At 37.1% G+C, this 13,198-nt stretch overlaps 1 protein-coding gene across 5 annotated transcripts in view; it reads left to right on the forward strand.

The window, feature by feature from the left end:
• Positions 1 to 12,939, forward strand: part of LOC141902893 (IST1 homolog) — a 45,340-nt gene extending 32,401 nt beyond the window's left edge. Inside the window, exons 10-12 of one of the 5 annotated variants that reach the window (XM_074790821.1) lie at positions 7,077 to 7,155; positions 7,303 to 7,347; positions 10,033 to 12,939. In XM_074790821.1, the coding sequence (XP_074646922.1) occupies positions 7,077 to 7,155; positions 7,303 to 7,347; positions 10,033 to 10,223 (315 nt within the window). In that variant the 3' untranslated portion in view covers positions 10,224 to 12,939. Of the gene's footprint in view, positions 1 to 4,587; positions 4,859 to 4,929; positions 4,949 to 7,076; positions 7,156 to 7,302; positions 7,348 to 10,032 lie in introns of those variants that run through there. The other 4 variants (XM_074790822.1, XR_012618971.1, XM_074790823.1 and 1 more) reach the window with 4 other exon arrangements.
• Positions 12,940 to 13,198: the final 259 nt, after the last annotated feature.

The following is a 13,198-nucleotide window of genomic DNA, read 5'->3' on the forward strand; positions in this document are numbered from 1 at the left end:
TCTTCATTATCCTTAATAGCAAAAACAAGAAATTTGAGAGTTTAGTTCATGCGCGCAAATTCAGGGGAAATCCTGCTTATGGCTCATAGGCCAGCATCTTAGCTATGCATTAAAGTGGTTTTCGCCCTACACACCCAGCCTAACTTTTGAAATAATCAAACCTTTAGAAAGGAGGGGTATCCCAGTAGAGGTATGCCAGTACATCCGAACCGAATATAGAAGGGAATGTCCCAACCTTAATCCAAGCAAAAAAGGTCCAGGAAATCCCTTATTTCATCATCAATCTGTCTCTCAGGACTAATGGATTTCATTCATATAACAGAAATTTGTTACCTATCCCGTTCGCAGAAATTATGGCAACATTTATGGAGGACCTCTTCTTCAGTCTAGGTACTATTTTTAGGGTCTGGCCCTACACATCTTTGAGCTACTAACCTAATTGTGGTCTGATGCCAGCTCATGACATGGTCTATGAATTTCAAGGTCATTGGTTTTTAGCCCACTTGGGACTTTGTCCCAGCGGGCTATTGGGTTCACTTTTCGTCCGTCCGTCCGTAGACGGAATCCAGTTATTTTGGGAAGTTTTGAAGACGCTTTAAGGTAATGTCTTGATATTTGGGTTACAGATGTATCTACCCTAGACACATCTTCAGCCCAAAAACTGGCCCTGTCAGATTCAAGATGGCCGACTGGCAGCCATTGTTGTTCGCCAAAATCAGCACTTTTTACACATTTTTGAACTTTTTGAGGGAAATTTTGAAGACGCTTTGATCAATTACCTTGATCTTTCGGATATATGTGAATTCCCACAGGGCCCATCAGCTTAACAAAAATTGGGTCGATCGGACTCAAGATGGCCGTCCTATGACCTTTTTAGTGCCCAAAAATGTTAATTTTGGCCCAAATTCTGAGTCCTGTAGCTTCCTACTGGTTTATCATTTCTCATTGCAATTTGTGATGGGTATTCTTTGGAAAGGGATGTTTTATACCTGAGACAGGTATTTTTGATCCGCCAATTATGACGCAATTGGCGGCCATCTTGGTGTCACCAGTACTCATTCGTAAGTTTTTCCACATTATATTGATACCTAAGCGTATTTTGTTATCACAATCAATTACAAAATCGTAGCTGCTGACATGTTCTATGATTGTGGTGAGTTTCAAGGTCATTGGATTCTGTATATGGTCACCAGGGGGCGTTGAATATTGAAATTGTTAGATTGTTGAGCATTTCAAACCACTTCCCAAGTGGGCATGGTGTCCCTGGACCCCTAGTTGAAAAATACAATAACTTAGTATTTCTATATTATAATCGTACCTATGCATATTTTGTTACCACAATCAAATAGGAAAGTTGTAGCTCATGACATGGTCTATGATTATGGTGAGTTTCAAGGACATTAGTTATTCTATATAGTCACTAGGGGGCGTTGAATAGTAGAATAACTTAGTATTTCCTTATTATATAGGTACCTAGGCATATTTTTTACCATGATCAATTGCAAAGTTGTAGCTCATGACATGTTCTATGCATGGCTCCCACACTACTGTGAAAACGTGAAAAACTTGTGAATTTAGGATACAAATTTCACGGTTGTGAAAAACTTGTGAATTTGCTAAAAATCTGTAAAATCCGTGAAAAGACAGGGAATTTGAGAAGAGCTTGTTTTATTTTGCAATTGTCATAGTTTCCGATGCATAGAACGAAACAAATGTTCCGTGTACAATCGACTTAATAATATCACATTAACAAATTCAAAATTACTTAATTACACCTAAATTAATTGTTACCGTGTGGTGGCGCCATCTATCCCGCGATCTCAAGGTCGATTGGTGGAGCTGCCTGATTTCGTTCTGGTAACTAGGCATATTTTGTTACCACAATAAATTACAAAATTGTAGCTACTGACATGTTCTATGATTGTGGTGAGTTTCAAGATCATTGGATTTTTTCAAGGTCATTGGATGGGGCTTTGAATATTGAAATTGTTGAGCATCTGAAACCACTTCCTTAAGCCGCGGACACACTGGGCAATTTCGTCGGCCGACGAAATCGCCGCAGATTTTATGACCGATTTGATCGCCGACAGACCCGGACACACTGGGCGATTTCGTCGGCCGATGAAATCGGCGAACAGCGCCGCTTATTTTGAAACGACCAGCTGCTAGCGCCACCTTTAATAAATGAAGAGCTGTGATTGGCTGATTAATACGGCGCTCGAGGCGACTGATCGTCGTACCCGGACACACTGGGCGATTCTGTCGCCGGCGACGAAATCGCCGGCGACAGAATGCAACATGTTGGATTCGGGCGATTTCGTCGGCCGACTAAATCCCCGAAGGCGATTGCCCGGACACACTGGGCGATTTTACCGGCGATTTCGTCGGGTGACGAAATCGGCCAACGAAATCGCCCAGTGTGTCCGGGCCTTTAGTGAGCATGGTGTCCCTGGACCCTAGTTAACCATTTTGAGGGAAATTTTGAAGACGCATCGATCAATTACCTTGATCTTTCTTAAATATTTGAATCCTCCAAGGGTCCATCAGCATAAGAAAAATTGGATCGATCGGACTCAAGATGGCCCTCCTTTGACTATTTTTGTACCCAAAAATGTCAATTTTGGCCCGAATTCTGAGTCCTGTAGCTTTCTACTGGTTTGCCATATCTTATTGCAATTTGTGATGTTATTCTTTGGAAAGGAATGTTTTATACCTGGGACAGGTATTTTTGATCAGCCAATTATGACACAATTGGCAGCCATCTTGGAGTCACTCAGGCAGTCACTCTTTGTAGGCAGAAAAAAGTTTTTCTACATTATATTGATACCTTAGTATATTTTGTTAGCACAGTCAGTTGGAAAATTGTAGTGCATAACCTGTTCTATGATATTAGTGAGTTTATCAACTGCAAAGTTGTAGCCCATGACATGTTCTATGATTGTGGTGAGTTTCAAGGTCATTGGGTTTTGCATACGGTCGCCAGTGGGCCTTGAATAGTAGAATAACTTAGTATTTCCATATTAAATTGGTAATGAGGCATATTTTGTTATCACAATCATGACATGCTCTATGATTTTTGGTGAGTTTTAAGGTCATTGATATATGGTCACCATGGGCGTTGAATATTGAAATTGGTAGATTGTTGAGCATTTGAAACCACTTCCCAAGTGGGCATGGCATCCCTGGACCCCTAGATCTGAAACTGGGTTCAGAAGTCTGGATTCCACTTATTAATATTTCAACATTTTGTGAGACAATTCTTTCTTTAAAACAGAATAGTGAAATGGCCTTTCCAATGACCTTCTGGTTACCACCATCTGACATTGCGTATTTGTGTCAACCTTGCAGAATTCATTGTGTATTCAACATAAGAAGGTTGTATGTGACATGGTCCTGGCTTTTTCTTCTATTTCCCTATAATTTTTCATGATTCATTTTCTGTACTTTCCTTATCCTTATTTAAAGCGTTGGTCAATTTTAATGGAAAATATAATTGTTTGCTATGAGGAACTCATCGTATTAAAAGGCAAATGCCATCAAATTATTCCTTCTTAAACAGAACTTTAATAATAGAAATAAATTATGGTGATAAATTTGAGAACAAGGCCTCAACAGTTCGCCAAAAATTTTGATTTAGATGTGTGCTTTCTGCAACTCTCTGCTAATCCTATGTCATCTCTGTTCCAGTTTAGAATTTGGGCCCCACCTTTTACCTGTAACTAGATTCTGTAACCTCCCTAACCAGATAAGGATTTGTCCAACATGCAATGTTCTTGGGGATGAATTACATTTTCTTTTTGATTGTATCCTATTCGCCAAAACACTCCAAATTTAAACAAGTATAGAAATTTGATATAGCCTATTTAAAGCTCCAAATTTTCAATTAGCAAAATTTATTAAAGATGATTTAGATATGTATAGGCCCCTCCTGTAGTCATTAGTGTACGATAAATACTACATGTAAATGTATATATTGTGAATAACCTTGTAACCTCTTTACAATGTTTTTAATTTTTTCTCTTTATTTTAATAGAATTGTAAATGTAATTTTTAGCGAACCTATGGTTCGCTTTTGCTATCACTAACTGATGACGTCATGCTTCCAATTCATTTGCCTATCGCGAAAAATTTTAGTAAAACGGGTGGCACACTTTTTATCTAGATGGTCCTGAGATCTGATTTTTTCATCAGAGGTGTCATATAGTATCTATTTTAGGATCTGAAAATTTCATATAATTACGAACTCGTATTTTTGTGAAATAATCAAAAATATGCCAAAATCGAAACAAATTGCTGTGAAATCAAAATAGTACTGCTAGTACTATAAAGTTTTGGCTGTTCAAACATTTTCACATAATTTTCTCTGAAAGAACGTCTAGATTTACCGTTCAAACGCAGGGGTCCGACTCGCGCCTAACTCTCTAATAACGTGGCTCGACCTATGAACTATTGTTTCTTGGATAGATCCAAGAAATATGCTAGCCTATTAGGAACATTTTCAAAATTCAAGTGTGGACAGAATGCGCCGAATGGTGGATTTTAATTTCAATCGAGATCAAGGTTAAATTTTGTTTCATAATATTTCAGTCGCAATGTTGACATTTTGTTTCAACAGATCAAAGTTTCGGTTTCTTTGAATACATTTGTGAATGACCGCGATGCATCTCCGTGCGCTAGAGACATCGCGCAATACCGCGCATTTCCTGGTTTATTCACATGTGTATTACACGGTATTTCTACTTATTGAAGGTAAGATATTCTATGAATAATGATTGTCATTGGTCCTAAATGCCCTGAAAATGTCAACTGCAGCAAGATGTTAGTACGGGACGGACAGAATATCAAATCCTCTGTCTATTACGATGTGATTGCAATTCAATTCAATGCAATTTAATTTTCACTTTATTGATCTTACACATTGTTTTACAGATACCGTTACCCCAAGAATGAATCACCACCTCGACTCATAGAAGCAGGAATTATCGATATTTTCAAAAAATACGCTTCAACTAATATTGTAAGACAAAACTTCTGATATGTTGTAGGCCTAGCTCTGCCGTATCTTTTGATATGAAAATTATTATCTGAAAATAAATATGATTATTGAAACAAGAGTTGCTGATTGATTTTGATCGCTCCTTTAAAGGTTTAACGATCTAATAGCCGATTTCTTCTGTACCGGTATTTTAACTTCCGCGGCCAACATTGGAAGAGGTTTCCAAGACCCAATATTCAGCCACCCTCTGATATGTGACATCATATGAATTTTAGGCCATCCCATATTAATGGTCTGTTTGCCGGAACCCGACCGACCCGACTTCAAAGGTACCGAGTGAAAACTTTTTTTCTGGCATTCATTGAAATAACTTTTATTTTTGATAAAAACGGCCGACCGACCGACCCACTGCCGACGTATGAGCTACGTATGTTTGAATTCAAGTGTGCATCGTGTGAAAACATGCCTTGACATGTGGCCTAATTTAAGTTTTCCAGGAAACTGGCAGTGTTCCAATAAGCTGCCATTCTTTCTCATAGTGACTATATTAAAGCTGGTAACATAAAAGCGCGCACTATATCAATGTATTGTTTCATTTTTAACACAGAGATGACGCTCTGGATGAAGTTATAATTTTAGAAGAATTCTCGAAATCTATGCTATTAGACAATTATTTATGAATTATTTTGGAATGGCCTTATTTGAATATTTTTTTCATATTGTGAAACATATTTTTTTTGAAAATATAATAGTTTCCCTGCCGCGCCTACCTGTACCCTGCAAATGTATATCTTTCGTCTTATTTGACTACAAAATATTTCTTTTAAGAAAGATAAAATACAATATAAACTTGTGAAACTTTGAAGTCACGAATTAAAAAGATTTTTCAAGCAATGCCCTTATTCCAAACAACCTCTAGCTTTCAAGGTAAACTACACTTTGCCCATGGGCAATTTATTTTTTACTTAAGACTAAGCGAGTCGAATTATTTTATCTCTTACATGTACATGCATTTGCATAAGATAGAAATACAGTTAAACGAGCGGAACGCCCGCTCCTTCTCCATGACTAAATTCACTTCTAGTTTTTTCTTGTTATTTGGTGCCGGTGACAATTGTCATTTGAAAACATTAATATGCTGTCAGTAGGTCATAACTCGGGTCTTTCCCTGCCATTTTATATCCATATTTGGAAATTTCAATCTTCTTCTTTCGTAAAAATAAAATCCTGGCTGCCGGGTGCAGAGTTTCCACGAATCTGTTTTTTTTTATAAATGAATAAAAAAACACCAGCCTGCCTGGTCACTTTGGTGAGGAGAGAAGGTGGAGAAACAAGGTATAATATTTTTCAGCGTTATAGGGAATGGTGTGTAGATGTTCATGTGTAACCTGTTTGAAGATCGCATCCAAAATGGTCTACAGGTAGCCATCTTGAATTTGGTCTGAAGAACTCTTAAGACTATTGGTGTATTTGATACAAGTTATGTGAAGTTCACTTTATTTACGTGTTGAGCCACACCAATGTTCCACCATAGTTGGAAAAAACTTATTGCCAAAATTCTTCCTGTCTTTTAACCCATTAGCATTCAGGAATTTCACTATGTAGTGTTAATTACTCCTCAGGACATTTAAGGGAAAATCCAAGTTTATCACGATACCAAATAGCTCATTTGCTGTTTATTTTCATGCACTATAAGTTGGTGTTATTTTGTAGTAAATAGTCAAGGCGTTCTTATCATGTATGATTTGATGAGGTGGGCCATCAAAATCATGTCATTTTGGCCCCCCAAAATTCATCCAAACACTTGGATTTGAAGTGAGCGCTCGCCCAGATTTGTCATGTTGTTACTCCAAATACTCGAGAATTTCAAATAGGTAGATGTTGATTTCTTTACGTTATTTTGAGGAGTTGGGTGTCTAGTTTATCATAAGCTATTGGGTTCGAATCCCACTGTAACCGTACATGTATTTGTGCAGCGTACAAAAAAAGTGTCAGGCTTGAGTGCTTATGGGTTAATTAATACACAATTACTGCATTTGTTTGATATTTTTCTCAATCTGTGAGTTTTCTTTTACTTCAGTTGCCTGATTACAGTTCACATCCAAGAGCGGACAAAGAAGACCCACCCCCATGTGAGTATCTCATCCTCTCGTCTAAATGTGAGGCATTTTGTTATACTTACTGGTTATACTTGATCAGTATAGTTTATGAATTCTCATGTTCAATCAATATCCCTCCAACTATAGCATGATTCAGAAATTTTCTTGTATCTTTTGAGATAAACTTCTCGGTGCCCTCTATTGTAGACTCAAGTCGACCTCAGTCCAGGGAGATGAGTGTCATTCCTATTGGTGAGGATCTTACAACATTCCATATTGGAAATTCTTTTACACCAATTCTTTTTACACCAAAAAGTATTTGACTATATGTGTATTGTTAGTAGAGGAGCAGTGAAGCAGAAAATAGACAGATTTGCTCTACTTGAGATATATTTAGAGCCTACAATCCAATAGGACACCCCTGCTCAAGTATGGCAATAAGTCAGGGGCACAATAGGGAGTATGAATTCATGTTTTCACGCAAGAAAATGAAGACATTCAAGGTTCCACAGCCATACATTGGATGATTCACAATTCATGCATTAAGTTTATTAAAATTGTTAGTTTTTATGAGAGAAAATGAAGCGTTGAAGTTAAACAACTCAACTGGTATTCGAAATCATTTAAGACAAGCGAATGAATGACTATTTCATAGTCTCACTTGCCAAATGTCAATAAACCATTCAATTCTAACCAAGATGTTGGAATCCCCAACCCATTCGATTTGTTGTTCGCCCATGATTTTATGATTCCCAGAGAATTTATACCATGAGATTCCCAAATCAAGCTGTTTTTTTGTCAACTTCACATTTACAAGTACTTCGCCAATTCATATTTTGATGATGAATACATGATTTCACAAAGAAATTTGTTGATTTATCAGTTCATAAAAAACGTATTGTTCCCCTGATATGGCAATGAGAATAGCCTATAGCTAAGATTAACCTGGCCTGCTCTTGTACAAAAATTATTTTCAAATTACATTCCAAAAATGAGTTAAACTGCCATCTGTAAAAATGCCAAATTCACCTATCACCAACAATTTGGCTATGAATGTTCATTAATATCATATTTACGCCTTGCACCCCAATGCTGTATTTCTATGAAATTTCACTGGATAATTCGAAAGAGAAGCTCGTTATTAGCCCCAACGATATCATCCAGATCCACAGTTATGAGTTGATATTAACCTCTCTATTGAAAATGATGCAGCTGTCTATCTGCTGTCTGTATCCCCCCACCTCAGACTATGGACAGACTATGGTTATCGAAAAACTGATTGTCAAGACTTCGCCATATCACAGCAACAAGATTCGCCAGGATATAACCAATATGCCAAGGATTTCAGGCACAGACCATATGCAGCCTATCACCAACATCAAGATGATATCCATGACAGACATTGCCAGACATCGTTCAGACTATTAAAGTTTAAAACATAAGCCTCAGATTATTTTGGTTTGATCAAATTGGCAAATCATTTTGAAATGTTGGTGAGAGTAAGATATCTACAAGTTTAACATACTAGCAGAATGGATGAGAGGCCTACTCGAGGGCAAAGCAAAACTGACATTAAAACAAGGGTTATTTCAAACATAGACAGCTCTCTGGAGCGTTTCACTTAGACTGAGATTTCTTTCGTCTACAGTGAGCAGATAATGAAAGCTATATCATGTTTCTTGTATTTATGGGATGGCGGACAGTTGGGAAAATACCTGATTTGACATAATTACAAACTTCACACATATTTTCAGAACTCATTGTACCGTAGTATCACATGTGCATAAGGTTCGAATCATGTTAATAATTATGTACAAATATGTTATCGACACTATTATAAAATAAGATCATATAAGATAATATAAGATCGCACGGACAGATTGTCATTTCAGTGACAATATGTTTGACAGGCATTCGCCATCCTGCCCTAGTTCGAAATGCTAGACATTCAACATCCAAATAACACACCTTTCCACGTGTTTTTGATAGGCATTTGTCATCCCGACAAAAACTGATTGTCATGACATCGACAAGGTCGGCGTCGATCATCTGAAGGGATGGGTACAGATAGCAGATTGACAGATGCATAACTATTTTGACTCAAGGGTCAAACAGTTGTTTTAACTGAGTGCTGGTGTGCCAAAATGTAAGAAGTTGAACTATTCGATTAAACATGAACCATTTTTCACGGCAGTTCTAAGAGAGGAATTATTCAAATTTGCCTTGTCCTAAATGACTGACTAAGTCTAGTTTTAGTTGTAGTAAGGTGGTACTATGCCAAAAATTCCAAAATCATACGTTTATTTTATCAAGTGAAAACTAAAAACTTTGAGTTTTATTTATGATGCTATTTCCCTCGCCTAGTGGTTTTAAATATTTGTCATAAATTGCAACAAGGTAGAATTAAAATGTGCTATGTAATGATGATGTTAGCTGATTACAGCAACTTTTGTTTTTCCGATATGTTATATTCAAGGACAATTTAGTTGATTTGGCTGATTGTGACCAAATTATTTTTACGGTATAAGTAATCTAAGTTATTGAAGATACGGTTAATTCATTGTTTGGGAAAATTGAAAGGGAAATATTTGGACTAAAAACTAATATGATAAAAGTTAATCTACACTAAATCTAATGATGTTATACCCGAGGTTTATTGTAATAATCTGAAATAACAGTATACAACATTTCGTCAAGTGTAGGGAGCTATGATCCCACACAGGCCCCCTATCAATTGTTCATTGGCCATAAAAAAGGTAGCCTTTACAGAATACCTATCAAAATCTGGGATACAGCGGAAAACCGGTCTGTCCATACCTGTCCAACTGGCTTAAAACAACTTCCCCACCACCACCAGAAAACACCCACTTTTCCCAATAACAACTGCATTTGGCTAATAGCGCTAAACATCTGAGGTAAAGTTTAATTTTATTTTAGATTCATCAATGCCATATCAACCGAATATATCATCAGTGGCTCCAGCACCCCCTGGTGTTGATACATTACCTGAATTACCATCAGTTCCTGGGAATTCTAGTTTCTCTACATTAGACAGTTCTGCTGGAGGTGAAGATGTGGATTTTGATGATTTAACCCGAAGATTTGAACAGTTGAAGAAAAAGAAATAAACAATCCGTAAGATTGGAACTTGATGATAACAACAATGATTCATTGTGAAGATTTCGAGAATGGTTGAGTTGTGAATATTAAAACAATGTACAAACTATTTATTCAATGGACATGTGATATAGTTTACCAAGGATATGATATTGTCAGATAGATTTTAAAATCATTTATTTCAGCTTGTCCTGCAATTTTAGCCCACTTTGGGGCAAAGCCAAAGGGCTACATTGTATTGTATTCGTTGGTCCGTCTGTGGATGGAATTGAGATGTCGTCTTGATGTTTTGTTTATACATGAAAAATCTGTTTCACCAATCACAAGATAACCATCCTTGACCCTTTTTCGTGGCAAAAATAGGCCGTTTTTGGTCTAAATTCTGAGGCTTGTAGCTTCTTTACGGTTTACCATCAAAATTTGTAATAGGTATACTAAGGGAAGGGATTATGTGACGATGATCGCATTGATGCAGTAATTTTACCAGTCCTTCTAGGCCGAGCCTTTCAATACAAATGGATCAAATTTGAATGTTATGGTTTTCAGATTAAAAGGCTTCCAGGTTGAACTCAACAACTGAGCATATATATTCGTACAAATTGTGCATTAAAGCATTTCCCCATTCTTCGATTCTTTAAATTTCATGAAAATTTGATTGCAAGAATATCAGTTCCCAAAAAGAGTGAAGTCTCCTCTCTGATCAGTTAGCTGCAGATCAGCAGGTGTTCATGTATAGGCGTGGTATAATTTGTGGTTGACTATTAAAATTTTAATATCTAGGTTACCTTATTAAGATCCCTGGGATCCCACACATATTAACGTAGAGAGTTATGTACGGTCGATGTACAGTCAAGCCCACTTTAGTTGAAATCAACAGGCCAAGAGAATGATACAATACCTAAATAATATGGGTTCTCCCCCAGATAATTTTGAAAAATTTAAAGGGCTGAGATGACATTTCCTGGGTTTTGGAAGAAAAAAATCCTGTTTTAATATGGGTACTTTTTTCCAAGGAATCAGCTAAGTCAAGTCTATCCATGAAATAAATAAAATGTTGTTAGAGGAAAAATGTTGACTACCGCATTAGCGGCAAGTGCGGTAGGCTAAATCCGCCACTGGGGACAGTAAGAAAGGCTTTTTCCCTAAATCTAACCTGGCATGGAGGCTGTAAATAAAGTTTTTAATGGCAAATAAATGGCTTGTTTTTGCTGATATATTTACGAATCGGGGAAAATCCAATACCTGATGGGGGATCAGGTGATCAGGTGATCAGTTATAATAACGCAATAAGTGATCTTAATATCCATGAATGAATGATGACTTTCATTGGAAATCCCCATGCAAATCAGTTGATTGTGACATGTGATCACATTCATGAATGGAGTAGAAACACAAAAAAAACATTAGTGCGTACAGTCAAACCTGCTTAAGCCGGATTGGCTTAATCCAGATTTTGGCCTAATCCAGACAATATTTGCAGTCCATTTGTTAACATACAAGGTAATGACTTATACAGGGTCCGATCTAAAGAATGAAAGCCACTTGCCCGGGGGCAAGCATATCTGAAATTTCGCTTGCCCCTCCAAAAGCTACTTGCCCTACAAAGGCAGTCCGATCGGTGGCACTATCATCCGTTGTATCGAGTGGGAAAAAAGTTTTTTGACAAAAAATTGCACTAGATCGGGGGTGATAAATGATAACCTACTTGCCCTGATGAGAATATACTTGTCGTGAGCAATGGGACAAGTGCTTAGATCGGACCCGGCTTATAATCCGGATTCCCACAAATATGACATAAACATAATCCCTTTCCCTTTGCAGGATCTTGGTACTTATTTTGATTGACTACCATACCATACCATACATATATCTTGACAACCCTGCTCCCACCCACTTCAAAATGGCCATCATATTGTCTGACTTAACCAAATTATAAGTACACATGGCAAATATTTTCTACGAGACGCGACCTACGCTCAATCCTATCACCAACATGAGGGAATTAATATCATTAATAAGAAAGTTTAGTTAGAGTTGAGTTTAGTTTAGTTATAAACCATGGTGTTCTCATCTATGAAGTACATAGAGCTTGAAATAAGAGGGGCAGATGTAGGGATGGTCTAGACTCCTGCCTACCCATTGAGATTGCCCGTTTCGTCGAAAAGAAAGATCATTAAAACCTGCAAATTTGAAACTCATCCTTGCAGAAATTGCATATTTTCTGATGTGTTTCTTCAAAAATATCTAATACCGTGTAGGGACCTTTGTGACGTATGACATAACTGCCATCTTAAAAGTCTTTTCTTCTGGACCCCTGCCTTCTAGATATCCCAGCCACTCAAAGGTGTATGTATATATACTTCTGCATCTGTGAACTGCATGTCACGGAGGTAAAAAACACTTCCAACTTAGATTGCATTAAATAATCAAATTGAATCGCTATTCTACTGCGATAAGTGATGATTTGATTGGAAAGAATTCAAATCAGTTTTTACTTTCCGATCATTTATTGCCTTCGTCATTAGATTGTTAACTGTATTTGCCTGAATTTTCATTTGTTTTTAAAATCTTCACCTTATCTCTTTTCCTTTTAGTGTGGCTAGATTGTATTTAATTATACTCAAAGGCTGTAAACTAATAAACACCTATGTTATGTATATTTATACGTATTTGTACAAAAATCATTATTGATGAAATGTTAAGGAAAAATATATCTGCTTTTAATTATACTAGTATTTTTCTGCTTTTAATTATACTAGTATTTTTCAATGATGTGAGACAAGATTGTTTCTTCCATCCCTCCTACCTGCAGGCCTTCTCTTTTCGCATAGGCCACATTCTGCTTGCAACTCAGCCAGCAGAAGATTGTAATGATAATGTTTACAGGAACACGTCTTTGAGTGAGGATACAACTCAGGCCGAAGCCCTTTACTTAGTAAGATGTAGGACATGCTCCTTACCAGATTCATCTATTCTTCACGAATCA

This window comes from Tubulanus polymorphus, chromosome 3 (genome assembly GCF_964204645.1).
Source record: "Tubulanus polymorphus chromosome 3, tnTubPoly1.2, whole genome shotgun sequence".
Lineage (NCBI taxonomy): Eukaryota > Metazoa > Nemertea > Palaeonemertea > Tubulaniformes > Tubulanidae > Tubulanus > Tubulanus polymorphus.